The sequence below is a fragment of the Schistocerca piceifrons genome, chromosome 4, assembly GCF_021461385.2.
Source record: "Schistocerca piceifrons isolate TAMUIC-IGC-003096 chromosome 4, iqSchPice1.1, whole genome shotgun sequence".
NCBI lineage: Eukaryota > Metazoa > Arthropoda > Insecta > Orthoptera > Acrididae > Schistocerca > Schistocerca piceifrons.
In genome coordinates this window covers 477,572,865-477,589,031 of record NC_060141.1, presented here as the reverse complement: position 1 = coordinate 477,589,031, position 16,167 = coordinate 477,572,865, and the positions used below count along the sequence as shown (strand labels likewise).

The 16,167-nt window shown below is 39.0% G+C and overlaps 1 protein-coding gene across 6 annotated transcripts in view; it reads left to right on the top strand.

Moving 5' to 3' along the window:
• Positions 1–16,167, top strand: part of LOC124796397 (nuclear receptor coactivator 3) — a 302,528-nt gene that overhangs the window by 226,865 nt on the left and 59,496 nt on the right. For all 6 annotated transcript variants that reach the window (XM_047260572.1, XM_047260571.1, XM_047260573.1 and 3 more), the window contains exons 5-9: positions 810–990; positions 3,297–3,427; positions 3,893–4,123; positions 4,382–4,605; positions 12,899–13,871. In XM_047260572.1, coding sequence (XP_047116528.1) covers positions 810–990; positions 3,297–3,427; positions 3,893–4,123; positions 4,382–4,605; positions 12,899–13,871 — 1,740 coding nt within the window. The remainder of the gene's footprint in view (positions 1–809; positions 991–3,296; positions 3,428–3,892; positions 4,124–4,381; positions 4,606–12,898; positions 13,872–16,167) is intronic.

Below are 16,167 nucleotides of genomic sequence, written 5' to 3'. Positions count from 1 at the left end.
TCAAATATGAATTCTTCATTCACCAGTGCACAATAGAGGAAACTGGAACTTAAAAGTTGTAATTATGAACTGTGCTCTTTAATTACATTGTGCCAGACCTACTTAATCATTGCAGACATATACAAGTGTCTATGTGATACAAAATCTCATTCATTTCTTGAAAATAGGAGTTTTTTCATACTTACATTTGTAGGCACAAATTTGAATTTTTACAATGACTTATGTGACATTACATAGTATTTGCAAGATTTTCAATAAAAGTTTTAATATCACCACACCAAAGAAAAATTTTTTCAAGTTGTTTATTTCATCTTCTGTTCTGGTTTTGTACCCATTGACCAGTGCCTCCCTGTTACTACATTGATATATACTTTTTGTGCACCATTAAATATTAGCAACCATTTTCAGCTGAGTTATTAACACTCATTTTAACTCTTCGACTTGAAATAGTAATCAGTTGAACTCAATAACTTCCGTACAACATTCAGTGATGGCTACTTGTATTACATTGAGCAATGCCTGTAATCAGGCTATTTTGTAGCTGACAGTTTTAGTTCACAATGGCTTTCAAAAACTTTGAATGCTGCAGTTGGTGGAAGTTTTTCTATTTTCTCATTTACCTGATGTTACGTGATCTAAACAATATGTGGATAAAGTTGTCACTATGTATTATGTAAAATTGTTTTCTGTATGAAACATATGTTCATACTGTATGTATTTGCCACTTTATGATATTTATCACAGTATGTTCCCGCTCTTCTTCTATAGTGTCCATATGATGTGCTTAAACATTCGTGGTTTTGTTACAGGCTCTTGATGGATTTTTATTTGTTGTGAACAAAGACTGCCATGTGGAGTACGTCTCAGAGAATGTGGAGCAGTTTATTAAGTACACCAAGGAAGATATTCTTGGAAAAAGTATTTATAATTTCATGCATGTGGGAGACACAACGCGTTTCAGTTCCATACTTTTGCCAATTACTTCCACAGGTTAGTATGATGTCTTACTTGGTTGTACTTTTTCATTGTGAAACCTTGAAATCTCTTGTTACAGTTTATCTGCCTTTGTAATTTTGTTATAAAGAGTTCTTTACTGTTATTAATGCTAATGACAAGTAGTGTCATGGGAGCTTCTGAGTATAAATCAATGTTTCAGAAATATTAAGGTTAGATTAGATTAGATTAGATTAGATTAATACTAGTTCCATGGATCATGAATACGATATTTCGTAATGATGTGGAACGAGGCTCAAATAGGCATCTGTATTATAAGAAAAAGAACTGGAAAAATGTGTAATGTTATACAATTCACCAAAATTAAAATGTAATAACCTGTTGTAATTAAATCAAACATTTTCCATGAACTATAAACACATAAGAGTATCACGTGAAGCAAATACAAAAGTTTTGTCTAAAGAACTGTAGTTCACATTTATAATATGTCTCTGTACAATGTGTGTTTTTTTTCCCCCAAAGTTTGGCCTCTGGTAATTTGCATGAGTGGAGGAAGACGTAAAAGTTGTATTCCTCTCTGGTTTGTGGAAGATATAGAATTAGCATGAATCATCAGGTATTATAAGATACAAAATGTTGAGTTACTTCAGGGACCAGACCCTCATTGGAACCATTGGATATGTTTTGGTGTTAAACATACACTGTCCATGATGTAGCTTTCACAAAAAAAAGGTTACTCATGTTAAAAATGGTCATGTGTTGCATATAGCACTCCCTTGATTATGTATACCACAAAAACAGTTCATTATTGTAACTGTGATGAGAGGCGTTATCAGTAATTTGCTTCAGTGATATGCAGACTATATTGTTGATGGACATCTAAAAGCTGCAGATACACACACAAACAGAAAGGAGTGAATGCAAATTTTGTAGCCAGAAAATTGTAGGTGAAATATGCATTAGTGACTCAACACTTATGACCACTGCTGACTACTAGACAGGATGCCTCACGGTTATGTTGCAAGCATATGACACAATATGGAAAGTGTGAAAGTAGAGCGAAGACAAAAGGCAACTCAATGGGGAAATCCTCTGGTACAGGCCACTTTGACAAATGGCAGAATGTTATGGCCAAGTGCCTGTGAACAAGCATATTGGAAATGGTGTAGCTGGTCAGCTGTTCACATGCTATTGCTGTGAGTGTCTGCAGCAAGTGATTGAAGGATGGTGAAAACACGAGTAGGTGACTAGGTCTAGGATGTGCATGCCTCATCACAGAATGTGGGGGTTAGAGGTTTGATCACTCCGTGAAGCAGGATAGGCAGATCTGTGGCAGATCTGATGGCAGAGTACAGTCCTGATGCAGGTACAAGTGTTTCAGAGCACACTGTTCAGTGCACATTATTAAAGAACAGAGTTCTGCAGCAGGGGAAATCCCTACATGTTCCCATGTTGATCCAATGACATCATAAATTCTGATTGCAGTGGGAACAGAATCTTTGAGATTGGGCTGTTGATCAGTGAAAACGTCTCACCAGGTTGGATGAGTCACGTTTCTTGTTACAGCAAGTTGATAGTTGTGTGTAGGTACACTATCATCTCAGCTTCACATACACAGGCTGTTGAAGGTAGTATTACGCTATGATGACACTCACTTGGATTCAAGGAGATGTATATTAGTAATCCAAAGTGTCGTAGCAACTGTGGACTGCCTAAAAATTTGAGCCCCCCCCCCCCCCCCCTGTCCCTTGATGCTTGATGTCTTCCCTGACAACAATGTTGTCACAGAATTATTGAACTAGAATTCTGCTACACTGAAGTCACATTGATGTCTTGGCCTGATCTAAACCTGATGAAACACTTCTGAGATGCCTTCAAATTACTGCTTTTTAATTTACTGGGATTGTTTGAACTGTTTGTAGACATCTGGTACCACATAGCTCTTGAAGACTTCCAAGGGATTTTTGAATTCATGCCACCCAGAACCATTGCTGTGTTGCGTTCCACAGATGGATCAACACACTAAAGCAAATGTTTACTGTTTCGGCTGATCAGTGTATGGTTATCATCCTTAGTATTAGTTAAAGTTGCTTAATATCTCTCACAAGGAAGCTGTGCAAAGTCCTCCAAACTACTGCAAATGCCATGTTATATGGAAATTATGCCTTTTTCTGCAGTGTGTACTTATATTTTTATGCAAAATGTACCTTAATCAATGCTTTCATTTAGGTACAAAATCAGAGATGAAGGTCACATCAGATTTATTACTTGTTTAAGAATCTCACAATCTTGTCTTTAACTTTGTGACATTATATAAACATTTTTTTTTTCATTTGTTTTAGCTTGGTCTGGTGAACATCAACCTCACAGGAACCGTACAATTAACTGCCGCTTGTTAATCAAGCCCCCAGATGATGCTGATGAAACTATGGAAGAGAAACAACAGCGTATAAGCAAGTATGAGTATATGCAGGTATGCATCTTGTAGACTCTTACTGAAATAGAGCATCAAAAATGTGTCACTGTTGTTAGCTGTTACAGATTAAAACTCCATGTTTTATTTATAACCACATAGAGTGCGGCTGATTATTTATTGTATGTGGATATCCTCAGTTTTTATTCAACCATCCTTTACTTGTATTTTTCAAAGCTATATTCATGATACCTAATTTTGTGCACATAAATTTTACAACAGAGCATATTTCTCTTATCGGCCATTATTTACGATGACATTTATTGTAATGCTTATCCATAGTCAAATACAATAGTTTTATTAAAAATGGAAGTGAAATACGAATATTAGCAGTGTTTGTGGTAGTAGTTGTTATGATGAATAATTGCTGCAATTGTAAAGCCAGTTTCTTAGAGTGAGATAATAAAACATTAATTTTGCCCACCGTTATTGATTTGCTTTAACGTTTGCATTTTGATATTTCAGATCTCATCTACTTTGCTTCCGTACCCAAGTGATCGTTCTGAGAGTGGTGACCTGAGTGAGTCAATCGATAGTAGCCCCTGTCTCATGTGTGTTGCTCGTCGTATACCACAAAATGAAAAATCTCTCCCCAACGCAGTTGAACAGTTCAGCATGAAGCTTGATGTGCATGGCAAAATAGTAGGAGTTGACACAACAAATATTTCACCTAGTTACTCGCAGTTTTTAAACAAGGTGAGGTACTAACAATAAGACCAGCAAATTTTTTTGTGTTCTGTGCCTTATGCCTCATTTGACAAGGAGGAACCTAAACAGTGAAACCATAACAGATATTCCCATTCTAGTTCTCAAAGTTTATAATTTTTGTGGAATTAAAGAGATTTTCTGTTTAGTTTTCCAGTTTGTCAATGATTTGGATCCTATACAAATTTATGTGAATATGAAACTGAATTTACTGTGTGTGTGTGTGTGTGTGTGTTTGTGTGCCTCTAGGATCTGGCAGGCCGTGTCATACAGGATCTTTGCCATCAGCAAGACTTGCAGAAGCTGACAAGTCATTTAAGGGAGGCTGTGCAAACTGGTCACAATACAAGTAAAATATACAGACTACGTGTGAAGACTCCTGATAAGTACATTCAAGTCCAGACAAAATCAAGGCTATTTCAGAACCCTAATGACCAGGAGGATTTCATCATGGCAACACACTCTATTATTGGGTAAGAAATAACATGATGATTTCCTTTTTGCTCCTCTATTCATCAATTTTTAAATAAATACATCTATAATTTTGTCTTTTTATTCTCTCTCTCTCTCTCTCTCTCTCTCTCTCTCTCTCTACCTCTACCTCCACTTGCTTCCTCCCCTGTGCTCATTTTGTGTCACTTTTGTGAAAAGCCATGTGAATGGGTGTAAACACGATAAAGTTATCTATTAGAATTTTAAAGGAAAACACTGTATTTTGTTCCATCTAATATTTTTGTTTTTTTGTTACAATTACTGTACCCATTTTTGTATACCAGAAGTGATTTGTTTATTGGACTTTGGTTCCTGGCTGAGATGATTACATCAACTATATTTGTCTTAAATTTGAAGTTATAATTGCTCATGCCTTTGAAGATAGACAGTTGTAGGAAACAAATATTGACCATAGTGTTGGGACTAACAAAAACATAATGCTGTCAATATATTATCCTTTAAATATTTTGATGTTGAAGCCGTTGACAATTGTTAATGAAAACTGTTGTAATCTTCTTATGTGAATTCATTCCTTGTGTGTTTGTGCTGTGAACTGATTTCCCTGTATGTCTAGGTCTTGATTTTAGATTCTTACTAGAAACTATTCAGGCCAGTGTTTCATCTTAAGGAACGTGAAAATAAAGGCTGGAAGCAGAGGCAGTGTCAGTAAATCTGGATTAAGTTTGCACTGGGGTAGGGGAATAATTTTTTTTTTTTTAAATTTCCTGGGATATTAAATCCATGTGCCAGACCAGGACTCGAACACAGAACCTTTGTCATTTGTGGGACAATACTCCGTCAACTGAGCTTTCCAGGCACGACTTACAACCTGCTCTTACATCTTTTATTCTGCTAGTACCCCTCTCCTACCTTTGTCCTGCAGAAAATTTGTTTTTTTTTTTGTTTGTTGGAGGGCCCTTCTACTACTTAATAAGTTAGTTGAGTGTTGACTGAAAAAAGAGACTCTGCCATAAGCAGTGTTTTTAATGACAGAATACTGACCTAACTTTGATTGTACTGAAACTTAAATGACATCAAGATTTATTTTGTGTAGTGCAATATGTGAATAATGTTTATTACAACATATTAGTTTCCTTTTTATGTTTGTATGTTTCTAGTGGAGACAGCTCTTTGGTTCCCCCTCAGTAAGAATAAAATTCTACTGCCTTTTCTGATTATGTTCAGCATAAAAATATATGCAGCTTAACCAGAATATATGCCCGTAATGGCAGATACTCAGAACACAGATGAAGTGAAAAGTACTTCTTCCATACATACATTTTTCTTCCCTTTTGTAGAATAATCTACTCAATCTGAATATTTCATGCTGGTGGTGATGGTGGGGATTTCAGTTAGGTTGCATGCATTGTTATAGATCTTATCTTTCTTTATTGTATGAAACTGATTTTTTGTTTTTTGGTGTTGGAGAGCTGGCCACACTTTTTTTTCTGCTTTCTGTGTGCTCCTTTACGTTGCTTATGTTATGCTTGCTGTAATACTGTTTTGTTTAATTATTTCTTGCTTTGTTGGTAATTTCTTTTTTTCATGCTTTACCCTTGTTTCCTACAGTCACTGCAGTTTGTGCCAGAACACTGAAATGTTTGTTTGGAAACTGTTTGTTACAATTGTTTTTGGTAGCAGTAAAATCATAAAACGGTATTCCCTAGTTGTGTCATTACATTTTTGGAACTGAAAATTTCTGACACTTCTTCATAGTTCTAAAGGTAAAATCTTTGCTGTAAACAATACTCAGTTTTCACTCTAAGGAGATGATATGCAATATTGGAGATAATATGGATTTTTTTGGGGGGGGGGGGGGGACACTTAGATAGAAAAGGAACATCAATACAAAGGGTGCTCAGTGCTTCCTCTGTATTATGTCTGTGTACCGTCCTCTGAAGGCCACTCTTGGGAAGAGCATCACCGATACCCTTTATTTTTTCATACACACACTGTAGCACTTGTCCGTAGAATTTGTGTGCCATTGCTCAATGCGTGTTGGTGCCATACTATTCGCTTTATTACAGTCAAGTCTCTCCTTAGTATGAATGTTCCAAGGATGCTTGCAGAGGGGACTTCGTATTTCCTTTAGATGTCTTGAAACATGAATTGAATGTGTATGATTTTTCGTAAACAAATCATATTGTATAATGAATATGCAGGACATATTAAGTACAACACACCTCACTGAAATAGAGTCAATTTGCTATTTGCAGCAGGTGAAAGTATGAAGCTTCACTTCTTGTATCGAAGAGAAGAAGACAGATTGACACTGCATGTGGCACAAAATGCGAGACACTATCAAATTAAAGAACTAGTATAATGTTTAAATGTTTTATGTAATAAAACTTAATTTACATCACAAGTGCTGGCATTGTCCACATTCGTTGTATATGCAAAATACAGCATGAGAAACAAACTGCACATTTAACAATGGTGTAGTTCCAACTGTGTTACAGGATTGTTTTTAATTGCAAATGCTGACAACAGATGAAGCAAGCATATGGTTTGTATGAAGTCTTCAGTTTTCTGCTGGTCAAAAATTATGGAGTAAAGAGGCAAACAAAATGTTCACAAATGAGACCTTCATGATTGTACTCTTCAACCTTACCTCAACAGTAGCATATGCATCTGTCAAAATATGAAAGTGGTTTGAGTTCTTAGTTCAGCTGAAAGCAAGTCCCCTTTAAATCATGGGCAAGTACTTACATCACAGTTTGCAAGATCTTTCTTTTCTGCTTGTATAAAGTGATGAATTACAGGGTCATATCGTTAACAGATAAAATAATTTTTCTTGTCTTGAAGTGGCTCGGAAAATTACATTCCCCAAGCTATGAGGAAAGCAACAAACGTCAGGTAGCTTTGCATGGTTATGTCACTTCAAGTATCTGTCCCAGTTCATTGAATCCATTGGATGCAAGTGAGAGTAACTTATTATGCACTATTGTGTGCACATTCCTTTGTGTATGTCAACCTGTTGTCTATGGCGTGTTTAATAATCTACAGTAACTTGTTGACCCCCTTGGTTGTGCCTAAACAATAGTATGTAATATGTTGCAATGTTACTAGCATCCAGTTAATTCAATGAATTTTTGTAGATAAAAAGATGTGACTTAAGCATACATGGCTTATAAATGTAGATGGGTTTACAAGAGACTATTCCCCATCTAGTATGTATCTTTGTAAGTGAACTGCATGGTTGTAATTTCAGCCTGTATTTTCGGGTCCTACCTTATGAAAAGGTCTTCTATGACTCCGTAACCATTTTAAGTACAAGTCTGCTCAGTATGTGATATAGTTGCACTTTGTGCACTTGATAAATGCTAATAGTGTCTAAGACAATTTCATGCACCCTAGCTAAAGTCAGGAATCTGTAAAATAGGTTTGGTGTATGGTAGTTTCATAAGCTACATACCAGAGTGTCCATACTACACTCCTGGAAATTGAAATAAGAACACCGTGAATTCATTGTCCCAGGAAGGGGAAACTTTATTGACACATTCCTGGGGTCAGATACATCACATGATCACACTGACAGAACCACAGGCACATAGACACAGGCAACAGAACATGCACAATGTCGGCACTAGTACAGTGTATATCCACCTTTCGCAGCAATGCAGGCTGCTATTCTCCCATGGAGACGATCGTAGAGATGCTGGATGTAGTCCTGTGGAACGGCTTGCCATGCCATTTCCACCTGGCGCCTCAGTTGGACCAGCGTTCGTGCTGGACACGCAGACCGCGTGAGACGATGCTTCATCCAGTCCCAAACATGCTCAATGGGGGACAGATCCAGAGATCTTGCTGGCCAGGGTAGTTGACTTACACCTTCTAGAGCACGTTGGGTGGCACGGGATACATGCGGACGTGCATTGTCCTGTTGGAACAGCAAGTTCCCTTGCCGGTCTAGGAATGGTAGAACGATAGTTCGATGACGGTTTGGATGTACCGTGCACTATTCAGTGTCCCCTCGACGATCACCAGTGGTGTACGGCCAGTGTAGTAGATCGCTCCCCACACCATGATGCCGGGTGTTGGCCCTGTGTGCCTCGGTCGTATGCAGTCCTGATTGTGGCGCTCACCTGCACGGCGCCAAACACGCATACGACCATCATTGGCACCAAGGCAGAAGCGACTCTCATCGCTGAAGACGACACATCTCCATTCGTCCCTCCATTCACGCCTGTCGCGACACCACTGGAGGCGGGCTGCACGATGTTGGGGCATGAGCGGAAGACGGCCTAACGGTGTGCGGGACCGTAGCCCAGCTTCATGGAGACGGTTGCGAATGGTCCTCGCCGATACCCCAGGAGCAACAGTGTCCCTAATTTGCTGGGAAGTGGCGGTGCGGTCCCCTATGGCACTGCGTAGGATCCTACAGTCTTGGCGTGCATCCGTGCGTCGCTGCGGTCCGGTCCCAGGTCGACGGGCACGTGCACCTTCCGCCGACCACTGGCGACAACATCGATGTACTGTGGAGACCTCACGCCCCATGTGTTGAGCAATTCGGCGGTATGTCCACCCGGCCTCCCGCATGCCCACTATACGCCCTCGCTCAAAGTCCGTCAACTGCACATACGGTTCACGTCCACGCTGTCGCGGCATGCTACCAGTGTTAAAGACTGCGATGGAGCTCCATATGCCACGGCAAACTGGCTGACACTGACGGCGGCGGTGCACAAATGCTGCGCAGCTAGCGCCATTCGACGGCCAACACCGCGGTTCCTGGTGTGTCCGCTGTGCCGTGCGTGTGATCATTGCTTGTACAGCCCTCTCGCAGTGTTCGGAGCAAGTATGGTGGGTCTGACACACCGGTGTCAATGTGTTCTTTTTTCCATTTCCAGGAGTGTATTTATGCCCAGATTGTTAGTGAAAGTGCAACCTTCTTTAGATTTATACAGTATTTTCTATAATTCAGTGAGACCTGCATCATACTGCAGCTTCTTCTGATGGAGGAGAGTGATTACTGTTAACACTGGCATTTTGTGTGGTAAAGGTAATTATGTAACCAGTGTTGCAGGCAGGCCTCACATTGAGTATGTAGTTTTCCAAATTTTGATGATGATTAGGTTTCCATTTAATTGAAATGAATCATTCATTCTGATGATGCCAGTGAGTTGTGAAACATTGCTTTTGGCTGTGTAAGGATGAGAGCAAAGGGGCAGTAGATACAGAACATTTGACTGACAAATGGTATTCTGTACATTGTGATCGGCAACGTTGTTTATAATTACTTTACAGAGGCAGAGCAATGGCAGTTGTTAAAAATTGAAATCTGTCCACTATCAGTGGTGAACATCCCATCAGTTGTAATGCAGATCTCATATGAAGTACAGTCATTTATTTATTTTTAGTGTTCTTGTCACATTGATCATCATTTGCACGAAATATAAGAACAGTTGGCTGGCTCAGGTTCTTTATCTTGGGCATAATGATGCAGTGATAGAATATTGGAAACAGTTTTACTCAGCGTATAATTAAATATTTTGTGTATTCTACGTGGTGTTTTATGCTGAAACGAACAAAGGAAAACTGACAATATGGTGGGAAGATAATTTTCATAGTTAAATGGTGGCTCCTTCAGCAACTCTGTAGATATCTATTCTGTGCCTTTCCACCAATGTGTCTTTACTTCAGATGTTGTGTCTAATATATTGATTGAATGTGTAAGTTTACGGTCAAGACTGATTTTAGCTGTAGCTTAGTGCATTATGTGTAACGCATTTTGTCTGCAAAGGTGCAGTGTTTTGTCCTTCACAAATCTTATTTTAAATTGCAGGCAACCACAACCAAATATCTGCATTTTGAATGAAATGATCTGCAGTGACTGTAAAATAATTTTATTCAAAGTCACGACTGATTTCACATCAATTGAAGGATGCTTCCTTAGGTGATCTATACAAAGATAAAAAAGGAAAAAAATTACAAATAATTCTGAACAATGAACAATAAATGGGTACTGAAGTATACTAATGTATAACAATACTTGGAAAGTACTCACAGAGATTCTATATAATAACTTATTACTTAAAGGTAATTGTCTTTCCACTATGAGCTGGTAAATAGAATCATTGTGAGTATTTTCCAAGTATTCTTGTACATTACTATACTTTAGTATCCTGTTATCATTCTGACCATTGTTAATAATCTTTTGTAAAACAATTTGTTTTTCTATTAATTTTTGAAAAGATCACCTGAGGTTGCATCTTCAGTTGACACGAAACAAGTTCTGACTTTGAATAAAAGTATTTTATAGCCATTATGGATCATTTAATTAAAATCTTTCATGAATGGTTAATTTTTAAGAACAGATGATGGAAAATTCCTGATTCTTGACAGCTACTAAATTGGTATTGCACGAAAGAGGGCTATTCAAGCACACCTGAAACTTTTTTTTTCCCCCATAACGTCTGTTCACAACAATCTTCTTCTCTAAATATGACTGTCACATCACTTGAAGAAGAAGAGTTAAGCTGGGCATTCTTTACTGACTCCCTAGCCAGCTTCTTCAGAATATCCTGACATTCCTTGAGATCTTTCAAAGTTTTCAAATTTGGTACTTCAGAGCCTTGTGTTAAGTTATGGGAAAGATATAGGGGGCACACAAAATGAGATCAAGAGTGTTAGGTGGTTGTGATATTTTGTATTACTACTAATTCACAAATTCATTCACAATGTGAGATGAAGTCACCACATGTATTGAAGGTTTACTCATTTCATTGAAAAAACATTCTTTATTGTTGTATGTCTAATGATAGTGTGAAGAAGCTTCTTGTTGGTCAATCATGCTCTTCTAATTGTAAATTGGACAATCATCATTTTCTCTTCTTTCTTCACTAGGATCATAAATGACTTGATTTTAACACGACAGAGGAATGATTTCAGAGAAGTATTCCCTCTATCTGTAATAAGATGCAGCCAGTCAATGTATCTCTCGATTAAAATGCTTTTTATTTAGTGAATTGGCATGACATCCAGTGAATAAACATCTGGGTAACAACAGATCTGTAATTGTAACATTACTCTTGCATAAAACATGTAATACTTAATCCATTTTACATAAGATTATCTGCTAATAAGAACAATCAAAGCAGCTGCAGCAATGTAGGTAACTGTGTCAGTTGACAGATGAGACTTGTCATTTTCCTAAAGTCCCTCAATGATGTAAATACTACAGTATTACATGAGGTGGGATTATTTCATTGTATAGCTGCAGCAAGCACCCAGAACAGCCTTACATACTCTGCTTTAAACAATAACAGAGATTTTTCACTCTGTAGTGCTGCTTTGTGTCATCCCCCAATTTACTGTATGTAATGAAAAATGCAAGCTGCGAGTGCAACAAATAGCATTGTTATCAACCAAACAGTGTGACAGTGCTGCTGCATATGGATGTTACACATGAAACCTTTCTCTCTGTTGAAATATGGTGACTGCAGACTTAATAACAGTCAAGGGAGCTGCAGGTGCAAAGTGAACCTTCTACTTTTGATAATTACAGGATATCCTCACCAATTGTTTCCATATGAAACAAAATATGCCGAAGTACTTAATGTACTAAATAAGGAGTATTGGACCTAATAGTATTTTTGCAAGGATTATTTATTAACGTTATGAGTTCCATTTGAGTGATGGAAGCGTAGTGGTGGGTACTTAATCCTTAACATTGAAGGAAAAATTATAGCAACTTCTTTTGCATGTTGCCCCCAAATATGCCAATTCTATTGTATTCTGTCTATTACCGAGAAGTTTTTACACCAAATTTGATTGTTTTCTAATAACAGTATTATTTGGTACTGTCCATCCTACCATCCCATCATCTAGATTCCTCCCTCTCTCTCACTTGTGCTGATGCCCCTCCTCCTCCTCCACCCCACACAAACTCTTGTGCGTTTTGTGTGTTGGCTTTGCTTCTATCTAAAGGCGATGTGCTTCCTCAGTGAAATTAAGTTATCAAGAAAAAATTTTAACTTATTTGAAGGATGGTCTTTTCCTATGCAGGTTGCTTGACACTTGTGTGCTATGTGCAGTGTTCGTGTGTGTTCAACAATGTGACCTATTGATACATATGTGGTTCAGGTATCAATTTCATCTGCATTTATTATCCTCTTACACCAGTTGTCCTCCCATTCCCTACTTAACAATCTATACTATTTAACATCAGTGCCTTGTTGTGATATGGTTGCTTCCATGTTAATTTGACACATTACTGATGCATTTCTCTCTTTTTCCCTGTTCGTGTTTTCCTCCCGGCGTGCTTCCTGGCTGCAGAGACTCTGAGAACCCTCTTCCGGAGTGTGGCCACCTCTCCAACTCTCCGCGTTCGGCGACGTCAGCTGGACAGGGAAACCCCAGCTTCGGCACTTCACCTAGTGACGGTAATGGTTCAGTTGGAGGACCACTTATGAGCAGTGCTGTGAACGGTCAAGTAAGTGCGGTAGGAAGTGTGGGTGGGCGTACAAACTCCAGTGGGTTTGGCAGTGTTACGAGTGATGCGAACAGTCCCGCCTACCACACGTATTCCACTGAAATCGGCCTCAATGACTTTGACTTTTTCCCGAGTTCTACTTGGGATATAGTAGGTGGAGGAGAAACGAGTCCTGACGGTAGCAGTGTCAACGCAGCCCAGTCCGGATGGGACCGCCGGCCCGATTCGCGACAGAGCCAGAGCTTGACACCCGTATCGACCCCAAATCCCCGTCCACCGAGTGGTGCGGGATATAGTCCATCTGGTGGTGTGTGCGCTAGCCCACTGAACCCGTATGTCCACCAAACCAGCCCTGCTGCAAGAGTCTCCACTCCTGCTCACCCATTTGCTAACTCATTTCCTTTCAGCCCCCTGCAGGAGCAGGGGCCAGACGGAAGTTTCTGCTCTGACGGGACAGAAGAATCGAAATCCGGGGTGCAAGAGTCTGCTAATGTAAATGGCAGTTCTGACGGCGGTTCGGCCCCGGGGGACTCTGGTCGCAGACTTCGAAACCTTCTGCTCACAAAGCGTCAGAGTACGAGTGCTGATGAAGTGAGTACTGGAGATGCAGGAGGGCAAGTTGGTGATGTTGATGTGAGGAACAGGCACCGAATTCTGAAGGGTCTGCTCAATCAGGATGATGATGAAGATGCCCGCAGTGATGAGGTACCCGCTGGTGCAGGAGCAGCTGGCCGAGGATCTGTTGGTGGAAGACTCCAGGCAGATGCTCCTAGGATGTCGGGTCATAGTTCTACTGGCAACAACATGCTACTGAAGGTGAGATTTTTTGATAAACACAAATTATGTCATACAATCTCTAAACTATGATTTAACTAAAATGTAACTTTTGTTGTTGTTTAGTTATGGAATACAAATGAATGTAAATGATTTGAGATGTTGTAGTTTCATACCAGAGACATAAACAATATGTAGACACTGTTTATGTGATGCTGTTGAGCCGGCCGAAGTGGCCGTGCGGTTCTAGGTGCTGCAGTCTGGAACCGCGAGACCGCTACGGTCGCAGGTTCGAACCCTGCCTCGGGCATGGATGTTTGTGATGTCCTTAGGTTAGTTAGGTTTAACTAGTTCTAAGTTCTAGGGGACTAATGACCTCAGAAGTTGAGTCCCATAGTGCTCAGAGCCATTTCAACCTTTTTTTTTTGATGCTGTTGAAATTTGTAAATTATTAATAGAACAGTAGTGTGAGTATTCAAAACTGCAGTACTGTACTTTTTGGGAATACTGACCATGTCTCACAAATGTTACTTTCTTTTTATATTTTATACAAACCTATGTGGAACCTTTTTCATTCTGTGATGTACGTAATGGGTTACATGTGGCAGTCCAGCAGCTGAAGTTAGTGTGAAACATAAACAAAAATGATTTTTGTGGACCAAGGTGGCACACTCAAATTTGGTAACTTTCTGTGTAGATCTGTTTGTTAGGTATTTTATCAGTTGATCATCAGAATAATTACAGTTTCACCACAGACAACAGAAAATATTTTCAACAATAAATGCAGTGGGCACTCAGTAGCCTTTAAAAATTCAGATAGTGAAGTAGATATCAAATAATAAAATATGTATTTTGAACAAAGTTTCAACATAAAATTCCTACTTTGCCAGTAAATTACGTTTTGATCAATACTGTGGCTTCAAAAATTCATTTGTTTATCTTTAATTCAGGCATGTGTACACTGGAAGCCTAAGTTCCTGATTATAAGGCAATGGCCAATTACCTGACCTTCAGTCATATGTATCAATACTGCTCCTGCATATTTTTAATATCATTTTCCTGTATTACATTAGGTCACAATTTCCATCATCTCTTATCTCTTGGCATCCATTAAAGTACTTTCTTGGTTCACCTGCAATCTGTTACCATGTCTTCATGGCCCATCCACCTCCACATCAGTTCTCTATTGTTCACAGATAACACCTCAGCTTTTGAATTGTTTTTACATTAAAAGCTCATGGCTCACTGAGTGTGAACTGTCAAATAATGGAAAGTCTAGCAAGGAGCAACAACAATATGGAAAAGATCGATTGCTACTCGTCACATGGGGGAGGTGATGAGTTGCAGCTAGGCACACCTTCTTCAATGATACATATAAATGCCTGCCTGCAACTCAATTGCTTCTCTGTGTGGTGAGTAGCGAGGTATCCTTTTCATATTAGTATAGGCTTTGATTGTAAACATTCCATATCAGACACATCAGATTGTTCATTTTGAAAACTCATGTAGTGTTTACCACAGCAGTCGAAGCTAATTTTACACCTCACTTTATTTCTTTTGCTGATCGTCTTCAGCTGCCTCAAGTACGAAATGTCAGCAATTGATCGTAAGCACATCAGGCAAAAAATTCATCGCCCAGAGAAGATATGTAGCTAATCCTGTGTAACAACACCTCTAGCCATAATAATGGTCGCAGTTCGACAAAGTAGAGAGTTCACAAATATCTTCAGGAATGCCATATCCAGCTGAATTCACTTATTGTCGATTAAATCCTGTTGAGCTTCCATATTGCAAGCATGTGGATTGCCACTGCCCTGTGAACAGTGATGCTCTCATTGTGGAAGATGGGAGTGTTCACAGCATACGCATTATGAAGATGTAGAAGAAAGAGCAATTCTTTTTCACTGATAATGTTGAAATAAACATCTTGATTATGGAAAGCCCACTAATACGTCTTTCTCTTCCTTATGAAGAAGAACAATAAGAGCATTGTTCCAGTGTGGGAAATAATTTTATTTGTTCTTGTTCGGTATCTGCTAGTTGGTGGAACAATGTGCTGGATTCTTTTTCATGTGGGATGTGGTGTTAGAGGACATCATTTGGCATACATGGTGTATGCTGGTCGGTTAAAGTTACTGGCTAAAGTATGGAGACAAATACAACCAATAAGAAATGAGTGTGGACTGTTCTCGACAAGTAAAATGGTGTATAGCTCAACAAGTATTTTATTCCAGTCATATGTTTGTAGGATCTTCTATTTCTAGTTTTGATCAGCAATATCTGTTGTAAGAATAGGGGACACTTCTATTTTTGAACACCATGTACATAGGCTGCTCTG